Source organism: Condylostylus longicornis, unplaced genomic scaffold (genome assembly GCF_029603195.1).
Source record: "Condylostylus longicornis isolate FDR11 unplaced genomic scaffold, ASM2960319v2 ptg000040l, whole genome shotgun sequence".
Lineage (NCBI taxonomy): Eukaryota > Metazoa > Arthropoda > Insecta > Diptera > Dolichopodidae > Condylostylus > Condylostylus longicornis.
In genome coordinates this window covers 7,318,498-7,334,095 of record NW_026578009.1, presented here as the reverse complement: position 1 = coordinate 7,334,095, position 15,598 = coordinate 7,318,498, and the positions used below count along the sequence as shown (strand labels likewise).

Here is a 15,598-nt window from a genome sequence, read left to right as displayed (position 1 = left end):
TTAGAATATATACAATTTATCGCTAAATAGGAGTGTGGTTCTTCTCGGAGGCAATAAATTTTTTTTCACTTATAAGTAAATTGTCAAATTTATAGTTTTGAAAAAACTCAAGACGGTTTGACTTTATTCCAAGCTCAAGACTTCTTTTTATCAAAAACTGTAGAAGGTGCATCATCGTTTAATTCAAAGAATGTATTTGATTTGCCTTTCTTAATTGCACTTGAATTTAAATTATGATAAAATTTATATATGTACACATATTTTGGTAAATAATAGTAACATGTTTATTTCTATTTCATCTGAATACTAAAATAATTTAAATATAATTTCTTAAAATTTAATCTAAAAAATAAAAGTGCAGAATTATAAGTAAATCATTCAGCTAATATTGGATTTGGAGCCGTCATAGCATACCCTAATTCTTGAAGAGCTCTTCTTATCTGCAAATTAAATCAAATTTAATTAAATAGAAATTAAAAAAAAAAGTCATTAAAGGTAATAAGAACATTGTAAATTTGGCTTCTTCAATCGTAGGTTTGGTAATTAAATTGACTAATAAACCTATACATGTATACTTATATGCTAAAATTTAACAAATTATAAGCAGCAAATCAAAACATACATACATCTGAAAATACGGTAGGGTCTTCTATTGTAGCTGGCAAAGTAACTTCTTCATTTTTGGCGAAATCGGCCATGGCTTTGCGCATTGTTTTACCTGATCTAGTTCTGGGTAAACCTTCAACTTTAGCAGCCAAACGAAAAGATGCGATTGGCCCAATTACATCACGTATTATTTTGATGATTTCTGATGAAATTTTTGTAGCTTCTTTTTTTGTTCCTAAACACATAAATAATTAAAGTTAGAAAATTTGTACGAACTTCTACTTTAGAATATGATTTAATGTAACCTTCTTTAACAACAAATAAACATAAGGGAACCTGACCTTTCGTAGGTTCAGGTACCCCAAATACTGCCGCATCTGCGATATCATGATGACGCAAAACTGCATCTTCCAAGCTTGAAGTTGCAATTCTATGTCCAGCTACATTAATCACATCATCATCTCTAGCAACAATGTAAACATAACCATTTTGGTCCTTATATCCAGCATCCATGGTATCATAGTAACCCTTAATAATTAAAAAACTAGGTTATTGGTTGTGTAAACATGTATGTATGAACATAAGCATTGCTACAATTTCTACATTTATTTGAAGTTATGTATGTATGTACTTATGCACTTACAGGAAACTTTTGGAAATAAATTTGCTTGAAAAGTTCATCGTTTTTATAAAGTGTTGACATGTTACCAGGTGGTAATGGTAATTTAATAACAATTCTTCCTAATTCTGCAGATTCAGTTTGCATACCATCTTGATTGAAAACTTCAACTGAAACGTAATAATGAACATACTAATTATATGTTTGCATTTACACTTGTTTTCAAAGCAAAATTTCTATTTAAACCTAAATATATATAGCTATTTGTTTATTATTATGTTCCATATCTTTATATATGTATGCATTTGTTTGTATTACTTTGATATCCCATAAAAGGTAAGCCGGTTGTGTATTTTGGTGGATACATGCTATGTCCAAAACCAACGCAACTCGCTGTTATTGCAGAGCCAGTTTCCGTTTGCCACCAATTATTTAAAGCAGGAACTTTAAATGTTCTTTCAATCCAATTTTTCGTTTCAATATCGCATTGTTCACCCGCAATAAAAATCGTTCGCAATGAATCTAAACAATATTTTTTGCCATATTTAACTTCTGGGTCTACTCGCCTTATAACCTAATGAAAAAATCGGGAAAGGAAAAATGTTTTCGTAAATATTTGGCAGGAATAAATTAACTTAAAGTATGTATAATGTATGCATGTGCATTGGGATAATTTAAATTGAGGACATGACTTACACGAAAAGCTGTTGGTACTGAAAATGCAGCTGAAACCTTATGTTGATCAATTATTCTAAAATATTGTCCTGGATCTGGTGTTCTGTCTGGTTTTCCTTCATACATTACAGATGTTGCTCCAATAAGTAAAGGTGCATAACAAATATATGAAAGACCAACTACCCATCCCAAATCTGAGGCTGTCCACCACACATCATTACTTGTAATACCATAAATCATTTTCATAGAATAAGATAATACAGCAAGATGACCGCCAATTGGTCTCTGAACACCTTTATATTACATTTTTAAAAATGTATGTTTCTTAATAATATAAAATTTTACCTTTAGGTTTGTCAGTCGTACCAGATGTATACAAAATGTATAACGGATCATTTGCTTCAACTGGAACACATTCACATCTCTCTGCTAAACTTCCTAATTGCAATACGGTATTCCATGAAACGTCTTTTTTACAATCTAAGCTTACACTTAAAACATTGTTCCGTTCAAAAATAACTCTACATACTGGTTTCCATGTAGACATTGCAATAGCACTATGCAACATATCTAAGTATTTGACAACTTTATTTGGTTCTACACCACAAGTGGCAGCAATTACAACTTTCGGTTTGGCATGTTCAATACGTGTACATAGTTCACTAGCAGCAAAACCTTTGAATTATTAATAAAAAATTAAACAAAACTATTTATGCTTTAAAACATGTAAATAATCAACGTCCATATACATATGTATATGTATGTATATGTATATGCACCTCCAAAAACAACAGAATGAATTCCACCAAGACGTGCTGTTGCTAGTACTGCCATAACTGCTTCCGGTATTAAAGGCATATAAATTATAACGCGATCACCTTTTTCAACACCAAGTTGCCTTAAGCCACCAGCTAACCGTGAAGTCTTAAGAGAAAATAATAGAATATTAAAAAAAAATAATAATTTACTTAATAGAAAATTTTGTTATACTTACAGTTTCATAAAGTTCATTATAAGTAACGTGTCTTATAGTATTTGTCAATGGACTATCATGAATTAAAGCTACTTTGTCTCCTTTGCCATTTAAAATATGCCTATCTATTGTATTATAACAAGCATTTAGATAGCCGCCAACATACCATTTTGTAAATGGTTCCATTGAGTTATCTAAAACTTTTTCCCATGTTTTATACCAATCAAGTGATTGTCCAACTTCACCCCAAAAATCTTCTGGTGTTTCAATTGATCGACGATAGGCGTCTAAATAAGTTGGGTTATCTATATTTGGAGGTTGTGTAGCACCTTAACATAAAAAAAAATTTATCTTTAACCTTTCGCTATATATGCAAACTTAATCAGCTATGTAAATGTACGGAAATATTTAATTTTTAAAAATTTACAAACAATTCTGTGGCTTAAAAGTTTTTAAATAAGAATCAAAAGTTGTGCAACTCTTCAAATAAGGAGCCAAATTAGCTGCCTAACCGAAAAAATTATTGGTTTATTATATATATTGAAAAACAGGAGAAAATATGCAGAAATTTTATTTATAGTTTTGTAATTTAATTTTTTCTAATATCAAAATTTTGTGAATTTTAATCTTTCGATCAGCTATTTATGCAACTTTCCAGGTCTATTAAATTTCTAATGAAGTGCGTTAACAGAAAATTGAATATCCTCATTGAAAATTAAGTTTTATGCAATAAAATTTGGTTATAAATTCAATAAAAATTATTAAAGTGTTCGTTTTTTTCTCAAATAACAAAAGGACTACTTTACAAACTACAATTGGTTAGATAAACTCCGAATTGCTTCACTTATGATTAATTAAATAGAAAATACTTTAACATGATTATTATAGTATTATCTAAGTATATACCTCTATGTATACTATACACAACAGGTGCTAAGTGTGCTATCTTAACACCTGTTGATGAATTCAAGAAAAACAAAAAGTACTTTGCATCGATTTATATATTAACCTTAAAATGAATTTTGTATAATATGTAAATTAAGCATAATTATAATAATTTTTTTGTCATTATAAAAGTTCGAAAGGTTATTAAAATGTTTAATATATATATACATATATATATAAATAATGTAAAGTAAACCTAAACATAATATGTATATGCATATAGGTACATATAAACATGCATACATACTTGAATTTAAAATATAAAGAAACAAATCTAAGCTCCGAATAAAAATATTTAAAACAAACAAAAAAAAAAATTTATTACAATGTGTAGAATAAATAATTCATAAATTAAACTAAGTAGCTAATATGTGCATTTTGCCACATATAAAAATATTTTATAGAACAAAATATAAGAATAATAATTATGTGTTTAATTAGACATTCATACGGACTTTTATTCGCACGCGTATACAATTATTTTAAACATTTGATGTTTAAAACACATTAATTTTAGAATATAAGAAACAGTATGACTTAAGGAATTTAATTATGACTTAAGAAATTTCCATTTAATTTAATTGCATACATTTATATAGCGTAATATGTATATAATATGCATGAATAAATTTAATTAAATAAGCGCTTGTTTAAAAATTTAACTTAAAAAAAAAAATAATCAATTATTTATGTAGATAGTTTCAACAGAAAAAAAAATATCCAAAACAAATTGGAAAAAATGCTTATCTATTAGTTTATTTCCATCCGTCTGTCCGTTTGCCTGTTTATAAGCTTTCTAAATTTTTTGATATATAAAAAAATATTCTTGTAGAAGAAAATTTTTACTATCTTCCCTACCTCTAAAAGTTTTCAAATCAAAGTCATTAAAATGTCATTTTTGACTATTCATTGAACCGAAACCACGAAAGATTTTTTTAAACTTTACTACAGCCTCCAGTTTATACCAGTACAGCCCAATTAAATACAAAATGGGTGGTAAAATAAAACATTTCCTAAATTACATTTGTTTCAAATTTTTGATATCGTTGTTCTCCTAAACAGAAATCTTAATTTTAAGAAATCTTTTTTGGACACTAATTAATTATTTAATTCATTAGAAGAAAATGTTTTCCAGCTCAACCCCTATAAAATCGACTCTACAATTTTGTAAAATTCAGCGCCTTATATTTCTGAAACAACACGCTCTTCCAAAATTTCTATAAAATCGAAAAGGTAACAGTAAATATCAAAAAGTATAATTATTTATCTTAACTCATTTACATAACTATTTCAGTTAAATCATTATGTTAACACTTCTTTCAATATTTCTCTTTTGGTCATCCTAATTATATGCAATAAATTGGAAATATTTTGGTACATGAATAAAAGTAATTTATTGAAATAATATTATTGTAGAAGATCGAATTTATTTAAAAACAGTATTTTCATTTCTTTAAGGGAAAAGTTCTTCTTTACAAACTGTTGGTTTGATTCAACTTTATTTAATTAATGTTTTAAATTGAAAAAACCTTAATTTTGATTTAAATCAAGTGTAAAATGAAAATTAATAATATAGTTTTTATATTTCATTTTGATCAATTATATAATATTATTTTATAAATGAAACAATATTAAGTACAGTACTTATAAATTATTTTGACCAATACGTGTATATGCATATTACATAACAAATTTTAATTTGGTCTTAAATTTCTTAGTTTTTCAAAATAACTTTTAAAGTAAATAAATTATTTTCTTTCATAGATTTAAATATATATTTATTGTATTAAATATAGATAAATGTATATGAATATAATTTACATATTTATGTTTCATTGCTTGCGCCTTCCTTTCAAGCACACATAAACTACAAATTTACTACTTTAACTAAACTACAAATATTCGCGGCTTTAACTATATTTTACATGAATACTACATATATTTTGCATATTATTTTCCAACTGTTATTGCAATTTAATATTTCTTTAAAATAAATTGAAAACATTGTGAATTTTTTGATTTATATTACTAATATTTAATCAATAACCCATTATGTAATTGGAGAACACAAATAAATACGATATATTCGTATTTATATTCGTATGTTCATGACAAACTTATTTTATTCACTTGATAAATTCAAAAGAAAAGTTTCATTATTTAAATATTGCTTATAAAATGTATTCCAAATAAAATTAAAAAAAAATTCGTTCAAGCATTGCCATTATTGTTTATTACGAAATTATATTAATAATCTTTATTACTGGTGTTATAATTCAATTTACTTGAAGTTACGCGTTTGCTTATAAGTTCGATATTTCGACAATGTAATTGAGAACATATAGGTGCAACGTTTTACAAAAACCCAAAAAAAAAAAATTAAAATTTATTTAAAATTTAATTTATTACACCGATTTTTAAAATAGAAAATTTATATTCACAACTATTGATTAATCAATAGCTGCAATCAATAGGAAACAAGCAACGGATTTAAGTGAAGAAGTTTTAAATATATGCAAAATTCTGAAAACATTCAACAATGATTAAGCAAAATTAATTTGATTGTCAAAAAAGTACAAATTTCAAAATTGCAAAACTATTTGCAAAACTTTTATATTTTTACTTATATAATTTTGTATTATATTTACAAACATTTTTATTGAATTTAGTATGAAGATTATGTTATTGTTAAACACTCTAATTTTATAGAAAAAAAAAATTTATATTTTATTATTTTCATTTTAAATTGTAAAGTGCATTGTATTGGTGTAAAATGTAAAATAAAAATTTATAAAAATAGTATATAATTTGTATATACAAGTCATTCATATTATATATATGTATATACGTTCTATTATGTACGATATATATGGGTCACATTTACATTATAATGCGCGATCTCGTCATTTTAATTTTATTATTATTTTTTAATTGTCATATTAATATTATTAATATATTGTTTTAATAATGACAACATATGATTATTTAAAAACAATAATAAACAAATTGTAAATATTGTATACCTTGAAGCTTTTCGTTGAGGTATATATACTCCATATATACTCTATATATATGTACATATATAAATATTTTGTTAACTGAATACACGAAAATATCAAATGACTTTAAATGAAATTTTTTTGTTTAATGCAAATAATGATATTTAAAAAAATTATATGAGCAATTTTAATTTTTAATAATTAAATTGTGTAAAATCGGTATAAATAATAATTTTTTAGTGTATTCGTATAGTGTGTATGTAGAATTAAATTTATTTATATATATTTATGAATTAAACTCTAACCAAAATCTTTATTTTTTAAGTTTAAAAAAGTTGCTCTATGGCCATTTAACGCAATATTGTTTTTCTTTTTCTATAAACCTTCATTCTTTTCATAATCTGCACTTCGTGAATGCAATTTGGAGAACGGGTTTGGGTACAACTCAAAGAACTTTTTCAAATATTTCAAAAACTAATAGAGGTATTAACATTTAATTTTGTTAAGATGTGTCCAATTATGTTCTACATAATATTCTGAAAATTTTAATATGGCACCGTTCCACTGGTTCGCGTAACTGCCATACAACTCCGAAAGTTAATTTTAAATATTTGGAAAAATATTAAGGCTAGATTCATGGCAGTTGTGTGTCCAATTTCAGGTCAAATATATTTTTGAAGTTTTGGTGGAATTTCTTAACAGGTTCAAGTAATATAGTTATTTCTAAATATTTCAAAAATAAATTTTTAAACTCAGATTGTCAAAGTTCAATCGGTTTTTAAACTCAAATTGTTATTATTTAATCGGTTTATACCGATTGAAACGTTTTTACTTATTATAAACTCTTATTCTTTCTATGCTCTTATTATGATTGCTCTTGTTTAGGATTGTTTATTTTGAAAGTGACTTAAAGTCCATTTGCAATTTCAAAACTCTTTTATATCCAAAATGCAATGACAATATCAATAGTTGAAATTGAAACTTATATTGTTGAATAGGAAAATAAATATTTTAAGAAGCAAGTAACCAATTAACCAAATTCTTGATTACTTTAAACTCAAACGGAGTAATATCTAATTTTTTCTTTAAAATGGACTTAGATCACTTTCTATCCTAATCATCCTAATAAGAGTTTATATAGTAAAAAAAATATTATATTTCATTTATTTTAAATGTTTGTACTTTTTCATAATTATTTTTTTTTTATTTATTGACGGGATATATGAAATTCAATTTGATGATAGAAAATTGGCTTTGTTTATGTAACCAAAAACAGAGTAATTAATATTTGAACCGATTTGAATTTTATATATTTTTATGAAAATTTATATTTTTTGAAATACGAAAATTTTCGATTAAAAAACTTTAATCTGATAAGTACGAAGATATAAAAGCATTTTAGGTATAATATTTAAAATTCTTATATATAGAACATGATGCTATTTTTTATAAAATATTTCTAGTAAATATTTTTTTTTTTTCAATGTAAGTAACAGTATATTGCTTGTTGGTCATAAATAATAATAAATTAATTGTTAAAATATGATTTATTCGAATAATATAAACACATTCAATTATTTACATTCAATTAAAAGCAAAAATTTAATATTCTTTACGTTTTATATTCGAAAAATTATTGGTAGAAATATTCTGGATATTCATTTATAATAATTAAATAGCTTAAAATTATTTATAACTTACAATTGTATTTCATATTTGAATTGCATACATTAAAGCGACTATTATGTCCTCCAGCCATAATTTTTTTTTTTAAATATATTATATTCAAATATATATAATAATTATGTATATAGTAAGTAAATATTATAGAATATTTTGAATAATTTCTTGTATTTCAATTTTTATTTTGTTAATTTTAATAATTTCACTTTCTTTTTCTTTTATATTTAAATTAATTATGTTTATTTATATAGTAGAATTTTTACACTATTAATTTTTTAAAAATTTTTTTTATTTTAATTCATATGTATTTAATAAAAAATATATATATATCTAAAATATTATTTAATATTTAATTTTAATAATTTTCAGAAAATTTTATTGTTTTTTTTTGATTATGATATTATAATCAAAAATGTATATAAAATAATAAGGTTATTTAAAATATTAAATTTTAAGAAAATTTTTAAATTTAAGTTTTATTCAATTAAATCAATATAGAATTTAATCCGGTTTTAAGGAGTGAAACCAATAAATATAAAATAGAAACTAAATTGACTTTCGATATTGAACAGTTCATACTTCCTGTCATTTAATTTTTAATGTACATATGTATATATATATATAAATTAAATAAATGTAAATTATTTATTCGTGTTAAAACAAAAAAAAATTTTTGTATATAGGTATTTATTTTAAATTATTTTAATTTAATTTTATTTATATATATATATATATATGCATATATGTACAAATAGAAAAAAACTTTTAATTTATTTATGATTTCATTTATTTTAATATTGTATTTAAAATAAGTTTATTTAAAAATTTTAAAGTCTAAACTGAAAGAATTTTATATTGTTGAACCGAAATTATTATTGCCCAAATACAATAATATATAAATATTTTGTAATTTGAGTTAAATAATTTATACTAATAATATATATAAATACATTCCATATATATGACATAGTCTTAATATCACGTAAAGCAGTAAACTTTCAAATAATTTTCCTGTTGTCAAAAATTATATTCATTTTGCTTTTAATTGAATTATTAAATGCTACTACCTCTTCCAATTACACTATACTATTAAATGGATTAATATAAATAATTATATTTTTTAATTGAACAGTTTCGAAACCAATAAAAAACTGAAAACTAAAATTTTGCATCAGGAAATCAAAAAATGACATTTTTAGGATTTTAAAGTGTTATAAGTTTTAGGGATGGAATTAACTAAATCGAAATTTCCTTCTGCAAAACTGATTTATCGAAAAAAACATTTTGTATATATATGTAATTTCACCTTTCGATAACTTAAAAGTTTTGTAATTAGACGGACAATTTGAAATTTTGACGGACAATTTGAAAATAGTAGCCATTATTAGTTTTCATTTTGTAGGAAATCGCTATAAAAAATAACTAGTAAATATTTAAAACATTTTATAATATTTGAATATACATATATGCACTGGTTGAGATTTGATTAAATATTTAAATTTAATAGTCACCTGAAACCAAATTGTTATAAAAGTTAAGACAATTAATTTTTTTAGCTTATTTTTCACTGTATATAGAAAAAATATTAATTTGTATTGAATGACAAGTACATAAGAAACAATTATTTTAAGAAAATAATACTTACATAAGCGTTTTATTCAATTTCCTCACAGTAGATATTTCGACCTCATGTCGCAATATTCTTTTAGTATACAATGGTTCATAAATGACATTATAGCTAACAATCTCTATAATAAAAAAAATAATCCCTATAATATGCACTGCTTACCAGTTTTTCATTTTTGTTGCATGTTTAATTGTAACATTATGTTTTTATTAAAAAATAATAGTGAAACTAACAGAACTGATTATGGTCAATTATATACAAGTATAACAATTTATGAAAGCTTATAGTAAAATTTAATAAATATTAAAAATTTTTGTTGTAACTAAATTTAATTGTACGAAATTTTTCATTCTTAAATTATTCATTTAAGTAATTAAATTCAAATGGAATTGTTAGACGAATAATTAAAACTTTTTAGGCAACTTTTAATTATATTAATTTATTTACATTAAACTAGGGCTTATGAATTACAATTAGGTATCCAAAATTTTATATATATTGTGAATGATTATGGATATTTTTATTATTATTTAGAATTAACGTTTCCCCAATTTTGAATTACATAAAGAAATAATTTTTTTTTGTATTAACAATTAGATACAATTATTAGATTTATTAGGTTAGCAAGCAATTCTCTAAAATACCTGAATTTCCAATTTTTGATAATTTTTTATAGCGAAATCGTAAACATTTTTCAAATTCGGCAGATAAATATTGGTTTTTGTTGTTCTACTGTAAAACAGGATAGTCAAGCATTGTAACGACGAAATGACGGTTGAAATTAAGCGTTATCTCAAATTTGTTTATTCTTGTAAAATTTTTTGATTTTGTTTTTCTGTTAGGCTGTATAAGTTGTAAGAATCTGAAATTTTGTAGCAGCTTCTAGAACAACTAATTTATTTCGTTTTTTCTACTTCGTTCCCTCCTTTTATCTTAACTCACCTAATTAATCTCCAAATTCGATGATATTTTATTAATGCTTTTTCTACATTTTGTTTTTTTTGCCCCGAAAAGTATGCAATAATTTTTAATAGCATAAATAATTTCGATATTACATATGTATGTGTGAAATTAGAATAATTCAAGGATTGATTTTGAAAGAAAAAATATTTGTACTCGTTCAAAGCAGAAGTAGCAGCTTACAAATCAAATTTATGGTTTGCTTGAATTTATATTTCGTAAATTTTTAATCCAATAAAGGACATTATTTACTCTTCTTTTAAGATGATAAAATCAAAAAAAAGTTATTTATTTGTATAAAGTAAAAATGAATGATTTAAGGTTATTTTGGAAAAAAAAAACACTCATTGAATTGAAAATTATCGTATATCAATGACATTTCAATGACGTATACAATTATAGTTATACCTTTCAGGTGTTAAATCACTACTACAAATTTAAATTATTTTGTATAGTATTTGTAGGTATAATATAAAAATAAATTGCAAAAGGAAATGAAAATATATTGGTAATTCTTCTAAAAATAAAGAAAATTCAAAAAATTTATTACGATTATTGAATCTTCTTTAGAATTTCATTATTTTATTTAGATGTAGTAAAAATCCTTATAATAGAGCGAAAAAAACAAAACTAAAAATTACGATTCTTAACAAATATATACGCATTTTTGAAAGAAACAAGCAACAAACACTCGATGGAAATTTTTCTGGTAAATGAAGAAGAATTGGATTGGATTATAAAGAGTCTGAAAAATTTTTTATAGTTTTCGTTTATATATATATGTATATGTACATATATTTTTTTTTGCTTATTAACTCTAAATTTAAATAAAGCGTAGGTGCGTATTTTAAGGATTTAAAATAATGGATGATCTACATATACACGCACACACATATAATAACAAATAATGAGACTTTTCTTTAATTGAAGATTGAATATAGCATTTAAAGTTATTTAATGAAATTAAAAGAAAAGCACAAATACTTAAATCGATGTATTTCTTAAAAAAATAAAAGAGTAAAAAATTTTACCTCATATATGCATCTAAGTAAGTTTTACATTTAAAATTTAATAAGTTCTATATAAGAAAAAATAGGGAAACTCTCCATAACATTAATAAGTGGTATGTGGCCAGCAAATAACCGAGCGCAAGGCATTGTCTATTTTAGAGAACATGTGGTATATAATTGTGAAAATGACCTTGAATTAAATACTTCTTTCAAATAGAAAACGTAAATTTTAATTTTTTGAATTCCCTGAAAAGTTTATCAGTTAGTTCCAGAAGTAAACTGAACTCAAATATTAAATTTCAAGAAAATCCGTTAATTAGTTGCTTAAAAATGGTACAAAATATAAAATCGGCCCCCATTGAATGTTCAATTTTCAAGCCATGATGTTAATATATAACACCCTAAATTTAAAAAATTAATTTCAAAAAAAAAAAATTGGTTCAATTATTTCTTCGCTTATATGGAAAAAATATAAATTTGGCCCGTAGGAAAACACAAGTTGTTGACACCCTATATTCACAAAAATATAGTTGACTTCTCAACTTAGTTAGTTGACTAAGCATTTATATAAATGTTCAGGTTAATCTGTTGAATATTTTCTTACAAATGATAAAAAATGTAAATTCAACCGCAGTAGCAGAGATTCAGTCGTCGATCAAATCCTCGAAGTAAGCTTAGGATTAATTTTTGATGAAAATCGGTTCAGTCGCACTTGAAATATTGATCTGCACAAAAAAAAACTGACCGACAGGCCGATATCTCTCCAAAAAATAGTTTATTTACGCTTCTCCATTATAAAGAAGTGTGTTTCCACCAAAAACTTGACATACGGTATTTGGTGCCATCACATAATCTGCGTTATTGTATGCAATGCAGTCGGTAATACATCTTTTCAACAATATGTTTAAAGCTAAGAACAGATGACTCCAATATAACAGGTGATTCCAATAGAAGACAATGATATTAGAAATCATTCTACCATAGGGATCTATATTATTTTGGAATTTATTCATTTTTGTGTTTTATGTCTGTACTAGTGAATAGAGAAATATTTTACCACTGAGGCAAAATTTGATATCGAACAAGAATATATAGCTTAAATATCATTTGAACATACATCTTAGATCAATGTGTCATAGCGTTATGAACGAACATTTAAATTCGTAATGCCCTATAATTATTATTCATATACGAAAAGAATAATTTGTTATGTAATTTAAGTACTTTAAGTAATGTACTTTAAAATTCGAGGAATTTAATCTAAAAAGTATATGTATGCATGCCACTTAGTATTGCATAGTAGAAATAATTTTATATTTTGTATACTTTGTAATTAAAAATTTACAAAAAGAGCAATTGAATATACGATTAATGTGCTCCGATATCGTTCAATACATCATATTATAAAATGCGAAGGAAATTTTTTTTTTTGAAAATTTCAAATATTTCGTGGATTGGATGTAAATATAACATAGGATCAAAGTGACAATTCAATTTTATTAATATTTGTAATATATACGTACTGGTATTTCAATTTCATTATTATTCGTATATTGTGTCTTCATTGTTCGACTTCTGTAATATTTTCGCCTGTAATTATAAAACTTACTTGTAACTTTCACGTTCTTATTAATTTACTTGTATAGCATTCACGTTCAACTAGTCGTCTTTTATTCGTCTTTTATTCTAATTACGATTGGCAAGATGCTATAAATTATTTTCCTAAATCAAATTGTAATCTAAATTATTTATCACTTTATCATATTTTTTTTTATATTTTAAATAATGTATAAATGAATTGTATATAATAATCTATAATAAAAAGAAAGTTTTATTTCTATATGTATAGTATAAGTTTTAGTTACTTAGTACACAAAATAAGTACAACCCAGAAATCTACTACGTGAACAAGTTATATGTGTGTGTTGTGTGGGTTAATCAATCAAGAAAAAATTTGCATTTTCCATTAAAATTTTATAATGATTTTTTTTTTAATTTCCTTATTTTTTTTTTTATTTTTTTTTTAACTATATATTTAAATATTTATTATAATGGTTTAGTTGAATTTGAATAATTTGATTAAAAATCATTTTTAATATATGTAATGTAAATTTTAGTTAACGTAAAAATATATTCCTTTAACATTAACTAAAAATCATATTGAGAGGAAGAAAAAAATTACAAATTACATGGTGTTTGGTTCTAACTACCGATTTATATACGGACATGTTAAATAAATGTAAATTGTATGATATATTTGAGTTCTTAGTTATGAATCTTACAGAGTGGTTCACGTAGTAGTGCTTTAATATATTTACCCATTTTTAATCTATCTCTATATATCTATATCATAATATAGAGCATTAAATATGGATAAAATTTTTATTTAGAACTATAGGGGTAAAATTTCAAGGATTCCCAAAATATATAGGGATTGTAAAGAATTTTTAGAAAATTGATAATTTTCCTCAAGTTTTTTTGCTTAGCTAAAAACCATTTGTTTGAAGCATCTACCATTCCATTCCTGAAAAGATAGACATTTCAAATAAATAGTTTTTTTCATAGGGCTAGCCAATGGCTTGAAATCAAAATGTAATTTTATTTTGTATTTTATGTACTTTCGAAAACACAAACATTTAGAACTTTAGATAAAATCCAATTTTTGGATGTAATGTAAGTATTATAATTTTTAAATTGATGGTTGCCGATGGGCCTTGTTGTTGGCTTTAGTGCTATGTCCTCACGGAATTGACCAGCCGTGGCCTCCTTTCTCTTATTATTTAAGTATATATGTATGTCATTGCATTGCCCTACATGCACATCACAAATTATTAAATTTGTGAAGTGCATGTAGTGCAATTTACTTTTTTCAACGCAATTGAAAAAAGTAAAGAGAATTATTCTCTAATTTAAAACTTTGAAATTATTCACAATAGCTAATTATAATTGTTGTTGTTATGTTGTTTTCTGTGAATAATTTGACATTTTGTTCTCTCTTAATAACATTTTCAAATAATTATTTTTTTTATGTTTGACTTATTTCTTTAACAAATATTTAAGTGAACTTTATTAAGAAATAATAAAAATGATGTAGGTACTGCTCTATATTAATGTTTGTTTTTTAATTAATTTTTTACATCGATTTTTTTCAGAATGAAGTTCACATTTTTATTTGTTATTCCTGTATACCTACATACATGTATGACATACCTAAATTAAAACTTTTTTTTTGTATTCCTGTTATATAATTTAAAAATTTTATCTATTTCATTTAATTATATGTAATAACTTCTGATATACATGTACACATATACTTATACGTATATATAAGTACAAAAATCCACAGGATGCTTAAATTTATAAGGAAAACTATAAACTAATTATTAATTGTGTTTGATAGGTGTACTAGGTACACGAACATATTTAGTGAAAACAAGAGATAAATATCTTCAATATATACTCGTATACATATGTATGTATGTATCTTTCATATTTATAATT

At 23.9% G+C, this 15,598-nt stretch overlaps 1 protein-coding gene across 2 annotated transcripts; it reads right to left on the bottom strand.

Moving 5' to 3' along the window:
* Window positions 1-266: 266 nt before the first annotated feature.
* LOC129609746 (acyl-CoA synthetase short-chain family member 3, mitochondrial) lies at window positions 267-8,635 on the bottom strand. Of its 2 annotated transcripts, none has more exons than XM_055521860.1 (10): window positions 8,519-8,635; window positions 2,895-3,202; window positions 2,680-2,824; window positions 2,246-2,575; window positions 1,922-2,193; window positions 1,544-1,799; window positions 1,250-1,395; window positions 912-1,134; window positions 627-841; window positions 267-440 (listed from the first exon to the last, which is right to left on the bottom strand). In XM_055521860.1, the coding sequence occupies exons 1-10, from the start codon at window positions 8,574-8,576 to the stop codon at window positions 375-377; spliced, it is 2,019 nt and encodes a 672-aa protein (XP_055377835.1). In that variant the 5' UTR covers window positions 8,577-8,635; the 3' UTR covers window positions 267-374. The 2 variants fall into 2 exon arrangements, with proteins under 2 accessions (XP_055377835.1, XP_055377836.1); XM_055521861.1 differs by having other exon boundaries at window positions 948-1,134.
* Window positions 8,636-15,598: the final 6,963 nt, after the last annotated feature.